Source organism: Lampetra fluviatilis, chromosome 29 (genome assembly GCF_964198595.1).
Source record: "Lampetra fluviatilis chromosome 29, kcLamFluv1.1, whole genome shotgun sequence".
Taxonomy (NCBI): Eukaryota; Metazoa; Chordata; class Hyperoartia; order Petromyzontiformes; family Petromyzontidae; genus Lampetra; species Lampetra fluviatilis.
Window position 1 is genome coordinate 3,322,169 of NC_136303.1, and position 18,842 is coordinate 3,341,010.

General features: G+C 51.4%; 1 protein-coding gene across 2 annotated transcripts in view; it reads right to left on the minus strand.

The window, feature by feature from the left end:
• Nucleotides 1-18,842, minus strand: part of LOC144942952 (uncharacterized) — a 73,948-nt gene that overhangs the window by 10,004 nt on the left and 45,102 nt on the right. For both annotated transcript variants that reach the window (XM_078870014.1, XM_078870013.1), the window contains exons 2-6: nt 5,109-5,275; nt 3,273-3,483; nt 2,015-2,170; nt 1,721-1,843; nt 955-1,097 (exon numbers count right to left, since the gene is read on the minus strand). In XM_078870014.1, the coding sequence (XP_078726140.1) occupies nt 955-1,097; nt 1,721-1,843; nt 2,015-2,170; nt 3,273-3,483; nt 5,109-5,275 (800 nt within the window). The remainder of the gene's footprint in view (nt 1-954; nt 1,098-1,720; nt 1,844-2,014; nt 2,171-3,272; nt 3,484-5,108; nt 5,276-18,842) is intronic.

Here is an 18,842-nt window from a genome sequence, read left to right on the forward strand (position 1 = left end):
TGCCCTTATAAAACTCAACGTTTAACCTACTCACGCCGGCTTGTGCCCGCCCTCACATTCGGGCATATTTGCGGAATACACCACGCAGCCGTTGACCCTGCAGGCCATTGACCGAGCAACCCAACGTTCCTACCAGCTCCCTCCGCAGGATTGTGTTTGGTCACCCCGTGCCCCTTATGAATCTCAACGTTCATCCTACAAAGTCCCATCACGATGGAGAAACACAAACAAATGAGACAAAATGTTGCCCGTATTGAAACGGCTGTATGCCGTATGGACCTGAAAACTCAATTTCCATGTACAAGAATACGGGGTAAACCGTATGGGTTGACAGGTATGTGATTGTGCTGATGACGATGATGATTGTGCTTCCTTTTGCTGATGACAATGATGCTGCTACTGCTGCTACTGCTACTTCGAGCGATGATGTATGGATGTTGAACTTCGTTCGAACTGTAGATAGCCAACCGTGCTAATCGGAGGGTGTGGGGTAAGGACAACAAACTAAACACAAAAAGCAGTTCTGAAAAAAAATACTTGTAATTTAGATTTAAAAGTGCATAGCTCCATGGTGGTGGTAGCGGTGGGTGGTGGCTATGGCGGTGGTGGTGGAGGTTGTAGCAGCAGTGGTGGTAGTGGTGGTAGTGGTGGTAGCGTTGGTGGCGGTGGCAGTAGCGTTGATGGCGGTAGTGGCGGTAGTGGTGGTAACGATGCCTGTGGCAGTGATGGCGGTAGTGGTGGTGGGCGGGGTAGCAGTTGTTGTGCCGGTGGTGGCGATGGTGGTGGCAGTGATGGCAGTAGCGGTGATGATGGCTATGGTGGTGATGGTGGTAGTGGTGGCGATGGTGGTGGCAGTGATGGTGTAGCGTTGGCGATGGCTATGGTGGTGATGGTGGTAGTGGTGGCGATGGTGGTGGCAGTGGTGGCAGTAGCAGTGGCGACGGCGCGACCGACCGGATGTCGTTGGGCAGCTCGTCCTCCTTGCCCGTCGCTTTGCGTCTCCGCGCCCACGCGTAGCCCAGCAGCAGCACGAGCGCCACTCCGAGCAGCGAGCCCACCAGCACCCCAGCCACGAGGACCCACGTTCACGCTCGGCGCTGCGGGGGAGGGTGGGCACGAGAGACGAGAGGAGGGGAGCGGATCGTCACGCCGCCGCTGTTCGATCTCTCACTCGGAGGTTCGTCGTCGCGGTCCGAGCGCTGTGACCCCCCCCCCCCCCAGGCCCACGCCAACGTCAAAGCGCCGTGATCTCTCTCCCCGCTCCTAATGACGACGCTGGTGGATTACGCGCGACCTTCCGTCGCGACACATGGCTGGCGTTGAATTCTCTCCTGTCCCCTGCTGCCTTCCGGTAACCTCATTGGAGCGGCGTTTGCATCGACGGGGCGTTGCGACGATTCGCGTGCGCGTGCAATGCGAGCCTGCGAACCGACTTCGATCGACGTATCCGATACGGGCCCCGTGATGTACGCACGTTCGTTGAACTTCTGTCGCAACCATACGTGGTGCGCGGGAGGAATAGCACATTGATGCAGCGGGAGAGTGAGCTCAAAGGAGGTTGCACGGTAATGTGATTGGTGGTGTGGTCAGATGTTTGGTGGAGTAGAGTCGTGAGATGATCGATAGTGGAGCTGTGAGATGATCGATGGTGGAGCTGTGAGATAATCGATGGGAGGAGCGTTGGGATGACTGGCGGTGTGGTGAGCGTGCGGGCACGTACGGATCCTGAGCGCCAGTGTGATGGTGCAGTTGCTGCTGCCCACGGAGTTGCGCGCCGTGCACGAGTAGACGCCCTCCGAGTCGGCGCTAACGTTCGTCAGGGTGAGCGTGCCCTCCTTCCGGCCTGCACGCGCACGTGATGACAAAGGTCCCCAGCGTAGCCCTTTCAACAGACCGTCGGGGCGAGCGCTGTTAGCGTCCAGCGCCTGTTAAGGCCCAGAAGGGCGCACGATGGCAGTGACGCGGCCTCGTGCCGGTCCCAGAGAATCCTGCGCGAGATTCGGCGAGCTCCTACCCAGCGCGGCGTTGGCCGGCAGCTTCCTGGCCGCCTCGAGGCGGGTCCACAGGTAGGAGGGCGCGGGGTTGCCCTCGGACGAGCTGCAGGTGAGCGTGATGTTGGTGCCCACCGTGGGGTCGCCCTCCATGGTGCACCTGGGCGTCGCGGGAGGAACTGTGTGGGGCGGCAGGAGAGAGCGGAGGGCAGAGGTCGCAAACGGGTTTTGATTCCTTATCCGCACCCGTACCCGGCCGCACCAGGGTCGCAAATGGGTACCCGTACCCGGCCGGGTACGGGTACTCGTTCCCTACCCGTACCCTACCCGAAATGAGTGACAAACGGTTACTCACCAGTGACTCACGGCCTACCCGTACCCATACCCGGCCGCACCAGAGTCGCAAACGGGTACCCGTACCCGTACCCAGCCGGGTACGGGTAGCCGGGTATCGGGTAGGGTACGGGTATCGGGTACCCGGTTGCGACCTCTGGCGGAGGGAGGCTTTAGGGGGGCCACCTCGTTACAGGGATCTGTGATGAAGTTTTTTTTTGGGGGGGTTGGATCGCGTAAATATAAAACTGCGTCGTTAATCCGGCCGCCAGCCCGACGCAGGCAACCAGTGAGGTCTGGGCCGGTGAATACAACGTGCCGACTAGTCACCGGTGCAGCACGCGGCTCGTGTGCTGGAGAGTGAACTCACAACGTTCACAATTCGAGTTCCGTGACGTTTCGCCGGCATTTAAAACAACCAGCCTCATTAGGCGGCAGTCAGAATCGTCGGGGGGGGGGGGGGGGGAGAGAAGTGGGGTGGGGGGGGAGAGATGGGTGGGGAGAGGTGGGGGGGGGGAGAGGTGGGGGTGAGAGGTGGGGGGGAGATGTGGGTGGGGAGAGGTGGGTGGGGGGAGGTTGGGTGGGGAGAGGTGGGGGGAGAGGTGGTGGGGGGGGGAGAGGTGGGTGGGGAGAGCTGGGTGGGGAGAGGTGAGGGGTGAGGTGGGTGGGGAGAGGTGGGGGGGAGAGATTGGGTGGGGAGAGGTGGGGGGGGGGAGAGGTGGGGGGGAGAGGTGGGTGGGGAGAGCTGGGTGGGGAGAGGTGAGGGGTGAGAGGTGGGGGGGAGAGGTGGGGGGGAGAGGTGGGTGGGAGAGATGGGTGGGAGAAATGGGTGGGGAGAGAGATGGGTGGGGAGAGGTGGGTGGGGGAGAGATGGGTGGGGTTAGGTGGGTGGAGAGAGGTGGCTCGGGAGAGAAGTGGTCAGTTTGTGTGCCGCGCGCCGCCCCGCACCCAGCACGGTGAGAGTGACGACGCCGACCCCCCCGGGGGGGTCAGCGATCAGGTTGACGGAGCACGTGTAGGTGCCCGCGTCGCTCTCGCGCGCTCGCTCCACGCGCACCGACACCGCCGATCCCGGCATGGGCGACGTGAAGTCGGCGCGACCCGCGAAGCTCGCAGAGCCGTTCACCACCTGGCCAGCCATGAAGCCCAGCACCTGCTCCTGTGTGGGGGGAGAGGAGGGGGGGGGAGAGGAGGGAGGGGGTGTCGGTAGGTGGGGTGGGTGGACGAACAAATGGGTAATGTACTCGATGTTTGATGTTCTCTGAGTGGACGTCAGGCCACGTAGCTACAGAGGCGTGCTACAGCCTCCTCCTACAACCTCCTACAGCCTCCTCCTTCTACAGCCTCCTCCCCCTACACCCTCCCCCTACACCCAAACCCTCCTACAGCCTCCTACAGCCTCCTCCTCCTACAGCCTCCTCCCCCTACACCCTCCCCCTACACCCTCCCCCTCCTACAGCCTCCTACAGCCTCCTCCTCCTACAGCCTCCTCCCCCTACACCCTCCCCCTACACCCTCCCCCTCCTACAACCTCCTACAGCCTCCTCCTCCTACAGCCTCCTCCCCCTACACCCTCCCCCTACACCCTCCCCCTCCTACAGCCTCCTACAGCCTCCTCCTCCTACAGCCTCCTCCCCCTACACCCTCCCCCTACACCCTCCCCCTCCTACAGCCTCCTACAGCCTCCTCCTCCTACAGCCTCCTCCCCCTACACCCTTCTACAGCCTCCTCCTCCTCCCACACACACACACGCGCACACACCCACACGAGCACACACGCACACACCCACACGAGCACACACGCACATACCCACACACACACACACGCACACACCCACACGCACACACACACGCACACACCCACACGTGCACGCACGCACACAAAGACAACGATTCCCCGTTTAGCATTTAACAGACTGTAGGGTCAAGTTCTGTTAGTGAGTAGCACCTATGAAGGTCGGAACGGCACACGAGGGGGTGGGTGGCCAGAACCACGCCCGTGCCGCCTTTGTCTCTCCCCAGTGGCGATGTTTACACACCGCACCAGGTACTCATTTAAGGCTGAGTCGACCTAGGGGAGGCCCAGGATTGGTTTAAATAATGGTCACTGGTGTTGGTCGCCAGGTTCGTAGCGCAGTGCGCTAACCACTGCACTACCGCTCCGCAAGCACACACCCACACGTGCACACCCACACGTGCACACACACCCACACGCACCCACACCCACACGCACACACACACACACCCACACGTGCACACGTGCACACATATGCACACGCACACACGTACACACACCCACACACACCCACACGTGCACACCCACCCACACACACTCACACGTGCACACACACCCACACACCCAGACACACGCACACACATCCACACGTGCACACACACCCACACGCACCCACAGACACACCCACACGTGCACACACACCCACACACACCCACACGTGCACACACACCTACACGTGCACACACGCACACCCACACACACGCACACACACCCACACGTGCACACATACCCACACGCACACCCACAGACACGCACACACGTGCACACACACCCACACGCACACACCCACACGTGCACACACCCACACACACACCCACACACACACACCCACGCACACACACACCCATACCCACACACACACACATCCACACGCACCCACCCACAGCCACACACACACACACACCCACGCACACACACACACACCCACGCACACACACACACACGCACCCACAGACACACACACCCACACGTGCACACCCACACACGCACCCCTGCGCCGCGCTCCGTGTTGGCGATCCACAGCACGACGAGGTTGTTGAGGGTGGGCGCGTTGGAGCTGACGGAGCACGGCAACTCGGCGGCCTGACCCCTCGCCACCGTGACCTCCGCCGGGTTCACGGTCACCACGACCCCGCGCGCTCCCCCGACGCACGCGCCTGTGAGTGGAGCACGCAACGTATTCAGCATCATCATCATCATCACCACCAGCATCATCATCATCATCACTAGCATCATCTATCAGTCATTTATGTTGTTATCATCACCAGCAGCATCATCATCATCACCACCAGCATCATCACCATCAGCTGCACCATAGTCTATCGATCAGTCATTATTCACGTTGTTATCATCAGCATCATCACCACCACCAGCATCATAATCTATCAGTCATTCATGTTGTTATCATCATCAGCAGCAGCAGCATCATCATCATCACCAGCATCATCACTAGCATCATCTATCAGTCATTCATGTTGTTATCATCATCAGCAGCATCATCATCATCATCACCACCAGCATCATCATCATCACTAGCATCATCTATCAGTCATTCATGTTGTTATCATCATCAGCAGCATCATCATCATCATCACCACCAGCATCATCATCATCACTAGCATCATCTATCAGTCATTCATGTTGTTATCATCATCATCAGCAGCATCATCATCATCACCACCACCACCATCATCACTAGCATCATCTATCAGTCATTCATGTTGTTATCATCATCAGTAGCAGCATCAGCATCATCACCACCAGCATCATCATCATCAGCAGCGTTATAATCTGTGAATCGGTCATTATTTATCTTGTCATCAGCATCATCATCACCAGGAGCATCTTCATCATCAATCCCGCAGTGAATGTGTTTTGTGTAAGCAGGGAAGGAAACTGCCACTCTTTGGACGCATGGAGGATGGCCAACAAGAGGTGACATTGAAAGTGTTTTAATTCTAGATTTGAAGCTTTCGTGACTGCAAGGAATCATCTTCTTAGGTTTTTTCGGTAAAGTCACGTAGAAAGTAAAATAAAATAAAAACAAAAATCACGACGTTTCGGAGGCAACACAAGTCTCCGTCATCAGGTGGGACCGTCACAGCCAGATTAGCTGTATCACTTGATTAGCTGTATCACTTGATACAGCTAATCTGGCTGTGACGGTCCCACCTGATGACGGAGACTTGTGTTGCCTCCGAAACGTCGTGATTTTTGTTTTTATTTTATTTTACTTTCTACGTGACTTTACCGAAAAAACCTAAGAAGAAAATTGAAAGTGTTGTTCGGAACAATGGAAGGAACCGGAAAGCGAGGATGACCTCCTGGCAAATGAGGTTCCAATGGTGTTTTGTAACGTTTTGACCCCGTGGTCCCGACTGGACATCTATGAAAAAGAGCTTGATAGCTCATCGGATTCCACCATTCTGATGGAAGGCGGTACAGGAAAAATTGTGGCTCCCCCCCCGGCCCCACAGCTATATAACCCCTTGTTACAGCCATCTCTTTGGCACACTTCAGCGATTATTTTCGCTGTGGTGGTCACCACCTGATGAAGGACGCTTGTGTTGTGCCCGAAACGTCGTGATTTAATTTAGTTGTTTTTTTTAATTTTTATTTTATTATTTTCACCGACGTGACTTTACCGAAAGAACCAAAGAGTACAAACTGTGTGTTTGTGCTTATGCCAAAATTGGTGGTAGGGGGGAGGGGGTGTGAGCATTCGAATGTGTTTTCATTTTGATACGAAAGCTAAATATGGGCACAGCCGAGTCTCTACAGTTCATCAGACACATCGTCTCCAAAATATTTAACCTAACAACAAAAAATGTGGACTGCCCACACTTTGGTGGGGAGGTCATAAATTGTTATCTTTTTTTGTTAGACGTTTCTGAACCGAGGGCTACGGGACGTAGCTTTTAAGGGGTTCTCAGTGCTGGAATAAACACGGATTAAAGATATATAAACAAGATAACAAATTCACGAATGTTTAGTCTCGGGTCCAAGAACATATTCAGGAGCACGTTGTTAATGGTTTTGTGTGTTTAAATTGGGCTTATGAAGGTTTTGTCTCGGGAGACTTTCGAAGATGGCTAAATCTGAATGCAACATTACATTTTAAACTAACTCAAGAACATTTTGTTTTTAACCTTTAACCTTCACCTATATCTGTGCCCATATGTTATGTTTGAACCAAACGTTTGACTTTGCATTTTGGTTGCTCGACCAGGGGTCGGCAATTGAAACAAGAAGAAGATATACATATATATTTCTAAATATCGGTAAACGAAATAAACCCTCAATACTTCAAGAGCCGCAATGCCACCGCGGTGGTGAGTAGGAGACGGTGGTGAGTACGGCACGGTGGTGAGTACGGGACGGTGGTGAGTAGGAGATGGTGGTGAGTACGGCACGGTGGTGAGTAGGAGATGTTGGTGAGTAGGAGATGGTGGTGAGTAGGAGATGGTGGTGAGTACGGCACGGTGGTGAGTACGGCACGGTGGTGAGTAGGAGACGGTGGTGAGTACGGCACGGTGGTGAGTACGGGACGGTGGTGAGTAGGAGATGGTGGTGAGTACGGCACGGTGGTGAGTAGGAGATGTTGGTGAGTAGGAGATGGTGGTGAGTAGGAGATGGTGGTGAGTACGGCACGGTGGTGGGTCCTGAATAAACCACCGTGTCACGAAGCTGCGGTTCCTGAGAGAGCCGACGGCTGAGCTAGACGGACTAAAGTTTGTCTCTGGAGGTGTTGATGGGAACAGGACCCAGATATAGAAAAATGTGAATTTACAAAAGTGTTATGTTGCCCTATTTTAGTTTTTTTGTTTTTAACAAATGTGACTCGAAAGCGGCGTCCTTCGTCACAAGGCCCCGCGGGCTACAAAACACAAATGGTGACAACACCCCCCATCATCATCATCAGCAGCAGCAGCATCATCATCACTAACATCACCATCATCATCACCAACATCATCAGCAGCAGCAGCATCATCATCACCACCATCATCACCATCATCACCACCATCATCACCATCATCACCACCATCATCACCATCAACACCCCCCATCATCACCATCATCATCACCATCATCATCACCATCATAAACATCATCACCATCATCACCACCATCATCATCATCACCACCATCATCACCATCATCATCACCATCACCACCATCATCACCATCACCACCATCATCGTCACCGTGCTGCTGCTGTCAAACCCATTGGCCAAATTGCCCCCCCCCCACCACCCTAAGAAAATTGGTGATTACGGATCTAAAGTCTGCAGCAACGTGGCGCGCTGGAGATTGTTTTTGCACGATAGTGCGTTCTTCGTTATCGTCTAATTGCTATTGTTGTTACTATTAAAGGATACAACACGGGCAGAGGCCATTACCGGCAACTTGTACATGAACTCAAACGCATTAATAATCATAATAATAATAAAACACACACAAACCAAATTCCCGTACATGAATGCATACATAAATAAACACACATACATGAATACACAATATATTAAATGTAAGTCAAGGACAAAGATGTCCCATACAGCTTTAAGGAAGGTTGGAGCAAGTGCTTTTCGCGAGCATCCATGAAGGCCGGCACGGTACACGAGGTGGTGGGTGACCAACACCACGCCCGGCCGCCTTTGTCTCCCTAGTGGCGATGTTTACACACCGTAGCATCTACTCTTTTGATGCTGAGTCGACGTAGGGGAGGCCCAGAACCGGTTCAAATAATCATCACCGGCGTTGGCCGTGAGCGGGACTCGAACTGGTGTCCCTGGGTTCGCAGCACAGCGCAGCTAACCGCTCCACCACCGCTCCCCATTCACACACACACACACAGGGGTGAGTGCACACACACACACAGGGGCGAGTGCACACACACACACACGCGTTCACCCCGCGTGCCCGTGAGAGGTGATGACAGGATATTCCGCTAAGCCCCCTGTCTCGCTGCTGGTTTAACTCCTTAATCCACGCTCCCGTGTCTCTCTCTCTCTCTCTGCGCTCGCCATTGTGCGCCCTTCTCTCTGAACGCGACCTTCGTTGCTTTTCGTTCCGTCGTTGTCACATGAATAACGTCACCGCGACGTGATCATTGCTCAGCAGACTGAAACGACGCCGTGCGTAAGCGCATTCACAAAGACAAAGATCCCCCGTGTAGCCTTAACAGACTGTAGGGGGCAAGTGCTGTTAGCGAGCACTCTATGAAGGCCAGAACGGCACACGAGGGGATGGGGTGGCCAGTGGCGATGTTTACACACCGCACCAGGTACTCATTTGAGGCTGAGTCGACCTAGGAGAGGTCCAGAACCGGTTCAGATTAATCGTCACTGGGTGTTGGCCGTGAGCGGGAATCGAACCCGGGTCGTCAGGGTTGTGGTGCAGCGTGCGCTAAAGCAACACACGCGCACATACACACACACACACACGTCTCTGGCACGTAGACGGATGATACACACGCACAAAGACAAAGATTCCCCCGTATGGCCCACGAGGACTGTCGGGACAAGTGCTGTTAGCGAGCACCAATGTCGGCTCGGCACGCATGCGGGTGATGTGCGTGCGTTCACGCGGTGTGGTGCCGTGGCTCTAACACCGAGTTGTGAACCCAGAAAACAACCCAGATACCATGTGATTCGATTCCCCCAGACACAGACAACATCAGTGGCAAGTCTGAACCTATTCTGGGCCTCCACTAGGTCCACTCAGCCTTTAAAGAGCACCGAGTGCGCTGTGTGAAAACTGTCTGCGCTGGAGAGACAAATGTGGACAGGCATGGTGCTCGCTACGATGATCATTGGTGTGTGCGGCCGTAATAAGTGCTCGCTAACTTGCACTGGCCCACACAACCTTTATGACTAAATGGTGGCCTCTGTCTTTGGTTTGAAGTTTAATTGTGAGTGACCTCCTCTGGCAGCTTCTGTTTGGCCGGATTGAGGGGGCTAATCGGGAGCGGGTCACGGGCTAGAGAAGAGATGGTCTGACGGGTGAGTTAGTGAGCGAGTGGGCGAGTGAGGGGCACGGGCTAGAGAAGAGATGGTCAATTAGTGAGTGGCCGAGAAAGTGGCTGAGTGAGTGACATGGGCTAGAGAAGAGAAGGGCTGATGGATGAGTGAGTGAGTGAGCGAGCGAGTGGTACTGGCTAGAGAAGAGATGGTCTGATGGGTGAGTTAGTGAGTGAGTGAGTGCGACGGGCTAGAGAAGAGATGGTCTGATGGATGAGTGAGTGGCCGAAAAAGTGGCTGAGTGAGTGACATGGGCTAGAGAAGAGATGGTCTGATGGATGAGTGAGTGAGTGGGCGAGACGGGCTAGATAAAAAGATGGGCTAATGTGGCACAGGATATGGAGCTGAGTGGACTTGCCGAAGACCGCTATCAGGAATGTAGACAAGATCGGCGTCTTTGGAGGAGGCTCGTGAAGGCCGCCGCTACTACTGGGCAGTTGATGGCAGTCGCCCCCCAACAGCAACGAGCAGAACGACCGGCGGATACAATGCAGAGAGGTGGCAGCACGGCAGCACAGGCGACGCATCTGATCATCGCTTTCGTCTGCGAGCCCCTAACATGTACAGGTATGTCCCGTGACCGACCGGCTGCTGCCAGTGGGCCTATTCCGTTCGAAGCGCACCTAGCTTGGCACACGAGCTGTTGTTGTGGTGAGTCGAGATAGACGCCATCGTTGCGCAAGGAGGGGGGGGGGTAGTGGTCAAAGTTCAAAGTGCATTTATTAGGTATAGCCCTGTGAGCCATTCGGCTCTTGAATCGGGTGCAACCGCAACAAACAAAAACATGAACAAGAATTCATTATAAAGTGACTAAGTGCAAACAGAAAATCCAAGAAAAGACAGCAAAACATTGCAGAAATAATCACCGTACACCAACCCTGTGCAAATATCCCAGTGGGATGCAAGTCAAACAACAACAACAACCACATGGTGACGCTCATGATGATTGTGATCAATCAGAGTGCGAGTTCCCTTCTACGTGACTACCGAAAAAACCTAAGAATATGAATCCTTGCAGTCACGAAAGCTTCAAATCTAGAATTCATAGGTGCTCCCTAAGGGGCCGGCCATAAATGACGTCACGCGATTTTGGACGATTTTTGACCCCCACCCCCTTCGTCACACGGCGTCACAAAAAGTCAGACCCCCCCCTCGAATATGACGTCACAAACCTCTACCACCCCCCCCCCCGAAATATAAAACATGCTTCAAATCGCTTTAAACTATTGCCATTGTAGTGCGTATTTAATGTGGCGCTGCACTCTGATGTTGTAGGAGAAAACATTTGTTAAAAAGTCTATTTAATTAAGTAGAAGGTGTTGTTTACATTTATTTAAAGTTGGACCAGATGACGCCAAAAGGCGTGCTAACACCAATGGAGACTAGGCTCTAAGGAAAGCTGTCTCGGGTGTGGACCAATCAACTTCAAGGATAATGCATATCATTACCATTATCAGAGTTGTTTATTTTTGTTTGCATTTTGACTGCTTGTGTTGCGGTTATTGCAAACATGATGCCTTGTATAAAGGTGTCAGTTTTGTACCAGTTTAAAGGGTAACAACCTACTACTATATTTTGGCACTGGTAAAGGAGGTCTCATAGTGAACCCCCACGGATGTCGCAGGGAGCCGATTTTCCCCAAAGCCTCATCGCTGTGCCCATTTTAGGTGACTGGGCTTACATTGCCCAATCCCCACCCACCGTCTCCCCCCTCACCCCCTCCCCTCCACCCCCCACCCCTCCCACCCCCTCACCCCCTCCCCCTCTCCCAGGGCGTGGGAATTGAATCGTTCCCCAATTCCCCCGAGCGGCGGGGCCAAAGAGGTAGGGGGGCTGGGGGGGGGAATTTGTTTTGTTTTGTTTTTGTATTTTTTTTTGTACATTTAATTTTACGCTCTAAACTCGGTCTGCAAGAGTTAATTATTAAACACATTATGTAGGGGGGGGGGTGGGGGAGTTGTGTGGTTGCGTGGTGGCATTTAAAGTCAAATGAAATGCACGAATGTCAATGAGTGAGTGAGTGCATAAAAGGGCTTTTCATGAGTGCTTAACAACTCGTATACTGTACCTAGATGCACGAGTCTGTGTACATGCACACGCACCACCACCACCATCATCACCATCACCACCACGATATATACACTGCTGGACGAAGCCATCCTCAAGTACTCGCCATATCTCAAGCTCCCGCGATGCAACACTCGACCCATCGCATGCCAGACGTCTGACTCAATCTTAATTCATCATCCTCACCAAACGCCACCGGAGTCAATCGTCAAGGTCCAGTCCGTCTGAGACCACCCCTCTCCCTGCCGCACCGGCATCCCACCCGCCCTACCAGTCGAGGTGGTCCGTTCACCCCGGCAGGGATGACCCCCACCCACCCACGCAGGTAGACTGCCCCCTGGAACTCGAGCGGGGCAGGCACAGGAGGGCACGCTGCGGGCTGGCCTGGGTACGCCTGGGAATTACCCAGGAAGAGCTAGAAGCTGTGTATAGTAGTGTGGTGTATAGTGTAGTGTATAGTGTGGTGTATAGCAGTGTATAGTGTAGTGTATAGTAGTGTATAGTGTGTAGTAGTGTAGTGTATAGCAGTGTATAGTGTAGTGTATAATGTGTAGTAGTGTAGTGTATAGTGTAGTGTATAGCAGTGTATAGTGTAGTGTATAGTAGTGTATAGTTTAGTGTATAGTAGTTTATAGTGTGTAGTCGTGAAGTGTATAGTAGTGTATAGTGTAGTGTATAGTAGTGTTTCGTGTATTGTATAGTAGTGGAGAGTGTAGTGCATAGCAGTGCATAGTGTAGTGTATAGTGTAGTGTATAGTAGTGTATAGTGTAGTGTATAGTGTAGTGTATAGTGTGGTGTATAGTGCAGTGTATAGTGTAGTGTATAGTGTATAGTAGTGTATAGTGTAGTGTATAGTGTAGAGTATAGTAGTGTATAGTGTAGTGTATAGTGTAGTGTATAGTGTAGAGTATAGTGTAGTGTATAGTGTAGAGTATAGTAGTGTATAGTGTAGTGTATAGTGTAGTGTATAGTGTGGTGTATAGTGCAGTGTATAGTGTAGTGTATAGTGTAGAGTATAGTAGTGTATAGTGTAGAGTATAGTGTAGTGCAGTGGCTCTTAACCTTAACTGCAGCCCTGCATCCCTCGGTTCTCAATCGTAAAACAAATGTACAACGTTAAAACATACATCGCGTTTAAGTAAACAAAGTAGTTGTTGTTGAACGTACGTGCCCGTGCTTAATCTGTGCTTCGTCTCGCACCCCCAGAAAGGGGCATCTCGCATGCCCAAGGGGTGCGCGCACTCCAGCCTAAGAACCACTGCTTTTCAACATGTGTGCATTCCATACATGGAGACCATCGAGTTAGATAGAGACCCATAGATTTACACAGAGACCCATAGAGTTACACAGAGACTCATATAATTACACGGAGACCCATAGAGTTACATACAAACCCATAGAGTTACATAGAAACCCATAGAGTTACACAGAGAGCCATATAATTACAGAGACCCCTAGAGTTACACAGAGATCCATAGAGTTACACAGAGACCCATAGAGTTACACAGAGACCCATAGAGTTACACAGAGACCCATAGAGTTACACAGAGACCCATAGAGTTACACAGAGACCCATAGAGTTACACAGAGACCCATAGAGTTACACAGAGACCCATAGAGTTATACAGAGACCCATAGAGTTACACAGAGACCCATAGAGTTACACAGAGACCCATAGAGTTACACAGAGACCCATAGAGTTACACAGAGACCCACAGAGTTACACAGAGACCCATAGAGTTACACAGAGACCCATAGAGTTACACAGAGACCCATAGAGTTACACAGAGACCCATAGAGTTACACAGAGACCCACAGAGTTACACAGAGACCCATAGAGTTACACAGAGACCCATAGAGTTACACAGAGACCCACAGAGTTACACAGAGACCCATAGAGTTACACAGAGACCCATAGAGTTACACAGAGACCCACAGAGTTACACAGAGACCCATAGAGTTACACAGAGACCCATATAACGCAGTCAAATAGCGTCAGCCGTGGTGCCTGTTACAGGGACATTCCAAGGATGGAGTGCATGGTGGGAATCAGATAAATGCTGAGTCTCAAGACTCATTGAGTCTCAGTCCTGCATCGCCACAGTATTTGTGACCCGGTCGCCTCTCTAAAAAGAAGCTAATAGTTCAATGAGCTCCACTTGGTAAGATAAAAAAAAAATTCTGTGATTGTTATATTTAAATTGTTAAAGTGATTATTTTGTTACCGTTCCTGTGCTTTGCACTCCTATCCCCGTGTGTTTGCATTGTTTTGTTGTTCTACCATTCTGACCCGCCCCTATCTGGTCATCTGTGACCAGAAACAAAAGAGCTTTAGAGCTATTCGGATTCCTCCTCCGGTGCGAATAAAGACCCCGAGTGTGTTGCACGTGTGGCGCATTCGCCTCTTCTCGGGCGGCGCGCGCGCGTTAAGCCGCACACATTGCCGGGGCCAATGCGAACATTAAACGCCTTCAATCACCGCCTCTCTCACCCCCCCCCCCCCACAACGAGTCTCTCTCGTCTCGTTTGCGGTCCGTTCGATGTTGGGTTGTTCCACGTTTTCCCACTGCGAGATGTCCTGAACGGATTTTGCGTTTTTTTTTTATTTGTGGAGCTTTTGACATTCGTGCTTGGACGCAGCCTCCGATTAGCGCGGTTGGCTACACACCGTGCAAAAGAAGTTCAACAAACACACTACTCATAGACTCAACACTGCCCATAGACTCAACACTACCCACAGACTCAACACTACTCAATAGACTCAACACTACCCATAGACTCAACACTACTCATAGACTCAACACTACCCATAGACTCACTACTCATAGACTCAACACTACCCATAGACTCAACACTACCCATAGACTCAACACTACTCATAGACTCAACACTACCCATAGACTCAACACTACCCATAGACTCAACACTACTCATAGACTCAACACTACTCATAGACTCAACAACACTACTCATAGACTCAACACTACCCATAGATTCAACACTACTCATAGACTCAACACTACCCATAGACTCAACACTACTCATAGACTCAACACTACTCATAGACTCAACACTACTCATAGATTCAACACTACTCATAGACTCAACAACACTACTCATAGACTCAACACTACCCACAGACTCAACACTACTCATAGACTCAACACTACCCATAGACTCAACACTACTCATAGACTCAACACTACTCATAGACTCAACACTGCCCATAGACTCAACACTGCCCATAGACTCAACACTGCCCATAGACTCAACACTGCCCATAGACTCAACACTACTCATAGACTCAACACTACCCATAGACTCAACACTACTCATAGACTCAACACTACCCATAGACTCAACACTACCCATAGACTCAACACTGCCCATAGACTCAACACTGCCCATAGACTCAACACTACTCATAGACTCAACACTACCCATAGACTCAACACTGCCCATAGACTCAACACTACTCATAGACTCAACACTACCCATAGACTCAACACTACCCATAGATTCAACACTACCCATAGACTCAACACTACTCATAGACTCAACACTGCCCATAGACTCAACACTGCCCATAGACTCAAAACTGCCCCATAGACTCAACACTGCCCATATACTCAACACTACCCATAGACTCAACACGACCCATAGACTCAACACTGCCCATAGACTCAACCCATAGACTCAACACTGCACACAGACACAACACTGCACACATACACAACACTGCCCCATAGACTCAACACTGCACACAGACTCAACACTGCACACAGACACAACACTACCCATAGACTCAACACTGCCCATAGACTCAACACTGCACATCCGATTAGCACGGTCGGCTATGTACCGTGCGAAAGAAGTTCAACATACGTAATGCAACAGTCGGGGCTATTTTTCGCTGCGCTTTCGAACTCATCTGCAACCCAAGGGTTCTCCCTTGAAAAAACAGACTTGGTCCATAACGCCACATGTTTACTCCATGTCTCCGTGTCTCTGTTTAAAAATCCAGGGGTCTCTATCGGCGTGTATGTGGGTCAGCGGAGTCCAATGTGTCTCTAAGTCTATGTATATCCTTCGTTCTTTCGGTGAAGTCACGTAGAAGGGAAATAATAAAATAATAAAAATAAAACATAATAAAATAAAATTCTCACGACGTTTCGGCCACAACGCAAGCAGCCGTCCTCAGGTGAACAAACAGAGCTGTCGGAAAGACAGGACGCAGTTTATATATAAGCTCCTAGCTTGGTAGTGTCTCATTCTTCACCTGAAGACGGCTGTTTGCGTTGTAGCCGAAACGTCGTGAGAATTATTTCATTTTATTATGTTTTATTTGTATTATTTTATTACTTCCCTTCTACGTGACTTTACCGAAAGAACCAAGAAGAAGAAGACAGGACGCTGTTTATTATTTTATTATTACCCTTCTACGTGACTTTACCGAAAGAACCAAGAACATGAATCCCTGCAGTCACGAAAGCTTTAAATCGAAATCTGTGCATATATTTGTGTAAGTTCATGGTGGCTCTGTGTGAGTCTCTGCGTGTCTACGTGTCTTTTCTACATACGTCTAAGTCTATGGGTCTCCGTACATTACCTGTGGCTCGATATGAGTCTACCTAGGTCTATGGATCTCTGTAAACTAGGGTTCTCTGTGTTAAGGTCTCATCTACTGAGGATCTCTAATTCTGTGGGTCTCTATGCGAGCATGTGTATTGACCTGTGTATGACGATCAGTCTGCGAGTCTCAATAAAAGTCCATGCATCTCTCTGTAAGTCGATGGGTCTTTCTATACGTTACTGGTGCTCTATATGAGTCCGTGCAGGTCTATGGGTCTCTCCGTGAGTCTATTAATCTTATTTGTAACGTCAAGATCCTTGACAAACTCCCCCCCCCCCCTTTTTTAAACGTTGAAAACGATAACAATAATAACAACAACAATTAAGACGGGAATTAAAATTGAAGACTTCTTATTGCATGGCCAAACATCCCCATTTGCAATGGGTGGGCAGTGTGTGTCGGGCGGGGGGGTGGTAATCGTTTTAAGAGAGGCTATCGGTAGGAGAAACAAAGAATAATTATAATAGTTTAATGCATTCTACGAAAACGATTGTAATCGTGATTCCCAAGCGCAGAGCGAACTCCGTTCCCTTTCCTTCCCCGCTCCCTCCTGAGCGCACAATGGGCCGGACGACGTTGCAGCGGTCGGAACCACAGCGCTCCTGCTCGCGAGCACGTGAGTTCGAATCCGACCCAGGGCTGCTGATGATGATGGTGGTGGTTGTGATGCTCGTAATGATGATGGCAGCAAACCATCAACTCCGTCGCCAGATTCACCGTACTTATGATCATTCTTATCATCATACCCATCGTCATCATCCCTCAAGGACGATAAACTATCATCACGCGACATTCCAGTGTCATCATCGCAGCAGCAGCAGCGGCAGCGGCAGCAGCAGCGGCGGCAGCAGCAGCGGCGGCAGCAGCAGCAGCGGCAGCAGCGGCAGCAGCGGCAGCAGCGGCAGCAGCGGCAGCAGCGGCAGCGGCAGCGGCGGCAGCGGCAGCAGCGGCAGCGGCAGCAGTAGCGGCAGCGGCAGCAGCAGCGGCAGCGGCAGCAGCAGCGGCGGCTTTTGGCTCAGCCATCGAACAAAGGCGGAGGTCACGCATCGCGCGGCTATCAGATGGCGCTGCTTCTGCGGCCGTCTGGAACGCTCTTCCCTTCCGATATTAGGGAGCCACTGTAACTGTGCACTTTTAAATCATCATTGTCTAGATTGACACGCGAATTTCTTTCGAACTGCTGTTTTATGTTTAGTTTGTTGGCGTTCCCCCCGCGCACTTCCGATTGGCGCGTTTGGCTACGTACGGGGCGAAAGAAGTTCAACATAATACACACACACACACATACAAGATTGCTGGGAAAAGGTACGGATGCTAGGATGGAAGTCCACAAGACGGACAAGGAGCGGTGGGGGGGGCACGGCTCAGTGTGGAGAGAGGAGGAGCAGTGGCGCAGTAAGGGGTGGAGGAGACGTTGGAGAAGGGATGACCGTGCTAAGATTTAGGGGATGAGGAGGGGGTTATGGTGATGCTAAGAGGGTGATGATGATGATAGGGTGATGGTGATGATGATTGGGTGATGATGATGATGATGAAAGGGTGATGATGATGAGAGGGTGATGATGATGAGAGGGTGATGATGATGATGATGATCATGAGAGGGTGATGAGGATGATGAGAGGGTGATGAGGATGATGAGAGGGTGATGATAATGAGAGCGATGATGATGATCATGAGAGGGCGATGATGATGATGATGATTACGGAGAGGGGAGGAGTGAGGAGGTGTGAAGAGAGAGAGAATGAAGGAGCGATCGGAAGTGAGCTGCGCGGAGGAGCAGCGTCTGTTTCCACAGGGGGCGGGGACAGTGGAGAGAGAGGGCGACGGAGAAGTCACGTGATTTATGGGAGGCCTCAGCTGATTTAGATATGTAGATGGGCACGAAGATGATGTAAATTGTTAGGATGTTCTAGACCAGGGGTCGGTTACCACAATAAACAAGCAGAGCGATTTCTTTTTTTTAAAACAAAAACTCTACATTTCAAGAACCACAATGCACTGCA